The sequence below is a fragment of the Mustela nigripes genome, chromosome 13 (genome assembly GCF_022355385.1).
Source record: "Mustela nigripes isolate SB6536 chromosome 13, MUSNIG.SB6536, whole genome shotgun sequence".
Lineage (NCBI taxonomy): Eukaryota > Metazoa > Chordata > Mammalia > Carnivora > Mustelidae > Mustela > Mustela nigripes.
Genome location: NC_081569.1, coordinates 50,247,803 through 50,255,576, shown reverse-complemented (window position 1 = coordinate 50,255,576; position 7,774 = coordinate 50,247,803). Strand labels below are relative to the sequence as shown.

At 39.3% G+C, this 7,774-nt stretch overlaps 1 protein-coding gene across 1 annotated transcript in view; it reads left to right on the top strand.

Moving 5' to 3' along the window:
• Positions 1-6,455, top strand: part of LOC131999304 (olfactory receptor 11H6-like) — a 31,654-nt gene extending 25,199 nt beyond the window's left edge. The window contains exon 4 of the mRNA XM_059372088.1: positions 6,382-6,455. Coding sequence (XP_059228071.1) covers positions 6,382-6,455 — 74 coding nt within the window. The remainder of the gene's footprint in view (positions 1-6,381) is intronic.
• The last annotated feature ends 1,319 nt before the right edge of the window (positions 6,456-7,774 follow it).

Below are 7,774 nucleotides of genomic sequence, written 5' to 3'. Positions count from 1 at the left end.
CATAGGTATCTTATGGTTTTGGGTGCAATTGTAAATGGGATTGACTCCTTCACTTATTCATTTTCAATGTGTACTTTGTTGGGCACCTGCTATGTATTAGCAGATTTGTTATGCATTAGAGATACAGTGGTGAGCTAGGCTGAACCTGAAACACTCTTATAGAGCTTAGTATAGTATAAATATTCTGTTATAAATTCTAAATATATAGAGAACCAAATAAATAAACATCAAATCAAAGATTCTTAGTCTCATCTAAGTCCACTCAGATGTCACTATTCAAGTTTAGCATCCCAGTCTGTTTTAATTATATGTGACTGCATAATTATACCAAAATTTAGTGATTTAGAACAACCCAAACTATGTATTATTTCATAAAACTGCATTTACTGAACTCCACCTGAAATTCCTTCCTCCACACAGTGTTGGCATAGGCTGTAATTATCTGGAGACATGATTACACCTGGAATTGCCTAAAAGATCACTTAAATAGCTTCTAGTTGTTGGCTGGAAGCTCAGCTGATTCTGTAAACTAGAGCTTCTTGGTTCTGCCCCCCAGAAGTTCCAGGAGGCAACAGCAGAAGCTACACAGCATCATTTCCCTTGTATTCTATTGATCAATATAGCTCAAAAGACCAGTTTATATATAAATGGAGGAGAAGATACCACCTCTTGATAGGGAAATGGCAAGGTCACTTTTAAAGAGGATTTAAGATAGTTTTATTCTTTGGGACATCTTTGGAAACACGATCAACCATACAGTCCACTCTCTGATCCTGACTAAGTACGTCCCTCCCACATGTAAAATATATTCAACTTCTCCCCCAAAAGGCTTGCTTCATTATGGTAGCAGGCATTAGTCCAGAATCTTGTCATTTAAAATAATGCATGAAGTTCCTGGGTACAGAGATCTGACAAGATAACCGCAATATCCACTCCTGTTTAAAAGAAAGGAATTCCTTTCTTCTTTTTCTCCCTAATTTTATGAATAATTCATCTGTAAAGCCAACTGGTCTAGCAGAGCGTAGTGGGTGTTCATGGAGTATCAGAAGGAGTGTAGGAGGGAGTATCAGAAGGAGTATCAAGGTCCAAGTGGGTTGAAGAGAGTGGAGAGGGATGGGGTAACTGGGCAAGCAATTTTAGGAAGTGATAAAGTTAGAAAAGTGTTCAGTACACTGAACAGAGAGAGAGATACAATGGCATACAGAGGGATTATCACATACATTAATAAATCAATAAATTATTAGACTACTCACTGTCAGAAAAGGTACAACAAATACAGAAAGAATAAAAATTAGAATGAACCCTGTAGTGTTAGTTGGAATTGAAAGTACCAGTATAAATTCGTGGTTTTCAATATACATGAATAAATACAGAAATAAATCTGCCACTGAGAGGTCCTAGCACAGTGATGTGCCAACATCAATGAGCATACCTACTATGTTCCATTAATAGGATCCAGGACTCTGAGAAAATAGCTGATTCCTGAGCTAGGAAACAGAAAGCACAAAATGAGCTTGGAGCATCTTCTCTGCACCAAAAAGCAAGGAAGTTTTTTTTTGTTGTTTTTTGTTTTTTTTTTATTAATTTTTTATTTTTTATAAACATATATTTTTATCCCCAGGGGTACAGGTGTGTGAATCACCAGGTTTACACACTTCACAGCACTCACCAAAGCACATACCCTCCCCAATGTCTCCAAGAAACTCATTTTAAGCCCGAAGACACCTCCAGATTTAAAGTGAGGGGGTGGAAAAGAATTTACCATGCTAATGGACATCAGAAGAAAGCAGGAGTGGCAATCCTTATATCAGATCAATTAGATTTTAAGCCAAAGACTATAATAAGAGATGAGGAAGGACACTATATCATACTCAAAGGGTCTGTCCAACAAGAAGATTTAACAATTTTAAATATCTATGCCCCCAACGTGGGAGCAGCCAACTATATAAACCAATTAATAACAAAATCAAAGAAACACGTCAACAATAATACAATAATAGTAGGGGACTTTAACACTCCCCTCACTGAAATGGACAGATCATCCAAGCAAAGGATCAGCAAGGAAATAAAGGCCTTAAACGAAACACTGGACCAGATGGACATCACAGATATATTCAGAACATTTCATCCCAAAGCAACAGAATAGACATTCTTCTCTAGTGCACATGGAACATTCTCCAGAATAGATCACATCCTGGGTCCTAAATCAGGACTCAACCGGTATCAAAAGATTGGGATCATTCCCTGCATATTTTCAGACCACAATGCTCTAAAGCTAGAACTCAACCACAAAAGGAAGTTTGGAAAGAACCCAAATACATGGAGACTAAACAGCATCCTTCTAAAGAGCAAGGAAGTTTTTAAAGATTTACATGTGCCTACCAAAAGGACTTGAATGAGTTCCCATCAAATAAATCAGGGACAACTTGGCAACAGATTTATATCTATTCAATAAAATAGGGAACTGTGAATCCTTACAAATAAATAAATGAATAAACTGAAAGTCTTATGAGGTATTTGCTAAGTTTCAAAGTACCTCCTCACAATCTGCTTACTAATAAAAAACAGAGAGACTTACTTTACAGTGAGTGAAGTGGGCTGGCAGACAACACTTTAATCAAAGTAAAAATTACTCTAAGTGGGATGACAGAATGCAATAAATGAAAGTGCTATCTATTTCTGTCAAAGATATCTAACCAGAATTTAATCCTGAAGTATATAAAACAAACCCAGATTGAAGAACATTGTACAAAATAACTGGCCTATTAAATGTTCACAAACATTCAGGAAAAGATCTAAGAACCTAGATCTATGGAAGAGAAACTAAAGACACATGACAAATGTGGCCACCATGAAGGTATGCCATACAAATCTCCAAGGGAAAAAAACACTAATCTGCTATGAGGAAAGTAGAAAGCTGATAGTCTCCAGCTTTAGTACACTTATGATTCACCACAGCATTTTTTTTTAATTTATTTGAGAGTGAGAGAGAGAGCATGAGTGTGGGGAGGGGCAGAGGGACAAAAAGACTCCCCACTAACCACAGAGTTAGAAGTGGGGCTCAATCCCAAGACCCTGAGTTCATGACCTGAGCTGAAGGCAGATGCTTAACTGAATGAACTACCCAGGTGTCCCTCACATTTAAACAAAGGCCATGTTCTTCCCACAAGCAGTCCCCAACTAAAGATGGGGTGAAGGTGCCAGGTCTGAGCCAGTGAAGGAAATCTTTGAGCCAGAGTTCCCCCACAGAACTAGCTAAGACTTTCTCAGAGCTGCTTCACAGTCTGAGGTTCCTCTTCACCAATCCTCCTCCTTCCTTCCCTCTTCCTTTCTTAGGTGTCTGTTCTAGTATCTCAGTTTAAAAGCTTTCCCTGGCTGTGCCTCCTGCCTCTCCCCTTTATTTTTCACAGATGAACCCTCAGTAAACCTCATATACCTCTAACTCTGTTAGAGCTCTCTACTATTTCCCAAGGGCCCAAAATGACACTGCAACTAAATGCACTAAATAATTCTGAACTGGGTTATTTTTGCATAGACACAGGCATGCGTGCACACACACACACACACACACACACACACACACACACTGACAAAACTATAATGAAGTTCTGAAGATTAAATGGTAGTGATGTATCCATGTTAATTTCTTGAGTTGATGATTGTATTGGGTCACATTGGAGAATACTTTTATTTCTTAGAAAGGCACATTAAAGTATTTGGGGATGATGGTTTAGGGGCAGAAAAGCCTTTTTACTATACTCTCAAGTTTTCTATAACTTTGTTTTTGTTTCAAAATGTAAAAAATGGAATCAGAAGACAAAAAGAAGTCCATTCGCCATAGTAATTCTGAAATCCACATGAGAACATGGCACCGATTCCTTCTTTTCCAAGGTGTTAAAATCTGAATTGCATTCCCCAAGACTTATATGTTGAAGCCCTCACCTCCAATGTGACTATATTTGAAATGTGGCCTATAATTATGTAATTAAGATTAAATGAGGTGATTAGGATGGTTCCAGAATTCAGTGGAAGAGGAAGAGACACCAAGAATGTGTACACACAGAGAAAAGGCCATGTGAAGACACAGTGAGAAAGCAGCCAAGGAGAGAGTCCTCAGGAGACAGCAAACTTGTCAACACCTTGCTCTTGAGCTGCTAGACTCCAGAACTATGAGAAAATACATTTCTATTGTTTAAGCCACCCAGTCTGTATTTCTTATGTCAGCCGCAGCTGACAACAGAGCAGGGAAAGGAATGTTCATTGATTTAGTTCTCAGGTTTGCATTTTACTTTTTAAAGATTTATTTATTCATTTGAGAGGGAGAGACAGACAGACAGAGAGAGAGAGAGCATGTATGTAGAGGGGCAGAGGGAAAGGGAGAGAGAAACTCCAAGCAGACTCTGCATTCAGCACATAGGCTATGATGGGGTTTGATCTCACAATCCTGAGATCACAACCTGAACTGGAACCAACAGTGAGACTCTTAACTGCCTGTGCCACTCAGGCACCCCTCGGGTTTGCTTTTTAGGAATTTTTCTCTATGGCTGTTGGCTCCAGGCTCCACCCTCTGAGTCATTTTCTGTTTCCATTAGAAATGATCTGGGTTTGTACCAGAGTAGCTTTCTTAGCCTGTTTCCCACTCATCAAAGTATGGAGGCACAGAAGTCTCTTTTAAATTTGAATTGTCTCTGTTTTAGTCCAGACTGGTGGTATTACTGCCAACCAACATCCTAACTTGCTTGTGAGAGACTAGTAATACTTTGAACTCAATTTTATAATCCTGAAATTGACACAGTGAAATTTTACATCTAATTTACAGCAAGATCAGCACTGTAGCTAACAGAAAGAAGATAATGGCTGTCATGGAAGCTCTCCACTTCACTGGCCATGACTTCAGCTAAGATTTTAAAGATCTGACCTTGTCATTTTCTTTCTACCAACGCTCCAGTACACTCAGAGAAAGCCACCCAAGCCACAGTGCTTTTGGTCATCACTGCTGCCATAACAGGAAAGTTCAGCAGCTGCTTGTTTGATCAAGGCACTTAATTACGACAATAATTGACAACTTATTTTCTATAGTTTTCTGACCTTTTTATTTTTTATAAAAGCTTCATCAAAATATAATTCATGTACAAAAAAATTACCTTTTTTGAAGTGCACAATTCAGTGGTTTTAGGATATTCAGAGTTGTGCAATCATTATCACTAATTTTAGAACATTTTCGTCAGCACACAATGAAACCCTGTACCCTCCAGCAGCTACTCTCCATTCCCCTCTTCCTCTATCTTCTGACAATCACTAATCTACTCTCGTCTTTTTGACTGGCTTCTTTAACTTAGTATAAATATTTTCAAGGTTATTGTGATATTTTCAAAAGTAGTAAAATATCTTCAAGACTCATCCATATTGTACATGGATCAGTTCTTCATTACCTTTTATTACCAAACAATATTCCATTGTATGGACATGCCACAACATTTTACTTATCCATGGGTCAGTTGTTTCACTTTTTGTGTATTATGAATAATGCTGCCATAAAAACTCTTGTACAAGTTTTTGGGTGGATGCATATCTTTTTTTTAAACTTTTTATTGACACATATTTTCAATTATCTTGGATGGGGTGGAGGAGTTAAGATGGTGGAGGTAGTGGGGCGCCTGGGTGGCTCAGTGGGTTAAGCCGCTGCCTTCGGCTCAGGTCATGATCTCAGGGTCCTGGGATTGAGTCCCGCATCGGGCTCTCTGCTCAGCAGGGAGCCTGCTTCCTTCTCTCTCTCTCTGCCTGCCTCTCAGTGTACTTGTAATTTCTCTCTGTCAAATAAATAAATAAAATCTTTAAAAAAAAAAATGGTGGAGGTAGAAGACCCTAAGCTTGTCTCACCCTTCAAACACAGCTAGAAAGTTATCAAATCATTCTGTGGTCAGAGAGAAAAAATCAATTGGAGGTCAGAGAGAAAAGTCCTGCAGGCCTATAAAAAGAAAAATGACCACACTTTTGGAAGGTAGGAGGTGTGGAGACTTGAATCGGGGTAAATACAGCTGTGGATATGATGGCAGGGAGGGAGCCTGCTTACAGAGGCTACCACAAAGTATTATAAGAAGCAGAGCACAAAATCTGAGCTTTAGATGTCTGCTACCACGGGTGAAATGCCTGGCTTCAAGGTGGTTAGGTGGTGAAGTGGGGCAGAATCCCAAGAGTGACAGGGTGGTCTGAGGATCCCCTGGGTCACACAAGAACTGGTGTCACCTAAGTGGGGCACTGTTCCCAGGCAGAGGAGTGTAGTAGCCAGCTGAGAACAACAACTGCTGGTGCCAGCTTTCTGCTCTATATTGCCATAAACTGTGAACTGCCCTGCAATTGTGTTGCTGCTTTCCTGGACAGCTGGCCAGCAGGAAAGGCAAAGCAAGACCTTTTCCCAGAAGAACAATGTGGATCTGCGCTCTGGGAATCCCTAAAATTTGGCATTTTGAAATTCAGTTGCACGCCTGAAATAAAATTGCTCAGACACAGGCAGGGTGAAGACAGGGCTCTGACAGAAACTGGGGAAACAAGAGGAGTGATTGGCTGCTCTTCTGTGAAAGCTCACTGAAGAATGAGGGCACGAACTTTTCAGCTCCCAGGCCAGGAAGCAGAGATTTATCCCACCCATCAGCGCCAAAAACCTTGAGGGAGCAAAACAGTGCCACCTAGTGGATACAGGAGACGCTTACACCAAACCCTGACCCCTTGCATCCTGGGGACACATTTCCACCAGGGCCAGCTAGAGAATCAGCACAACATGCCCCTCCCCCAGAAGACCAGCACAAAAAACTCACTCATACCAAGTTTATTGATCCTAGAGGGCTGCAAAGTTTCAGCTCTAGTGGAAAATAGTATCTAGCCTCCTTTGTACTTTTATTTGTATTATTATTTTTTCAATTCCTTTTATTTTTTATTATTTTTATAATTTACATATTTTTTACTTTATTTTCAATTTACTTCATTTTATTTTTTTATTTTTGGATCTAGGGTTTTTTTTTTTTTAAGATTTTATTCATTCATTTGAGAGAGAACACAAGCAGTGGAGCTGCAAAGGGAGAAAGAGAAGCTGGCTCCTCACTGAGTAGGGAGCCCTATGCAGGGTTCTGACCCCAAGACAGTGGGATCACAACCTGAGTTGAAAGCAGACGTTTAACCAACTGAGCCATCCAGGCACCTGAATTTAGACTCTTAAAAAACAGACCAAAAACACACTCAGGATCCAGTTGTTTTTGCTTGTTTTGTTTTGTTTTTTCCTTTGTTTTTGTTGTTTTGGACTTTTTTATCTTTCTTCTTTTCTTTTCTGGACAAAATGATGAAGTAGAGAAATTCACCCCAAAAGAAAGAACAGGAAATAGAACTCATAGCCAGGCACTTAACCAATACAGGCATAAGTAAGATGTCTGAACTAGAATTTAAAACATTTATAAGAATAACATTTTGAGAAACTGACAAACTGTTTTCCTCATTGGCTTACAACAAAGCACATTTTCATCTTCTTATTATTATCTGCATATCTTCATTGGAAAACTGTATACTTATTTCACCCATCCCCCTACTAAAACCCAGAGTCCATAATCTCTCGTGGTTTGTCTTCCACCTCGATTTCTCCCCTTTTATTTTTCCCTTCTCCTAATGTCCTCCATGCTATTCCTTTGTTCCACAAATAAGTGAAACCATATGATAATTGACTTTCTCTATTTGATTTATTTCACTTAGCATAATCTCTTCCAATCCTGTCTATGTTGATGCAAAA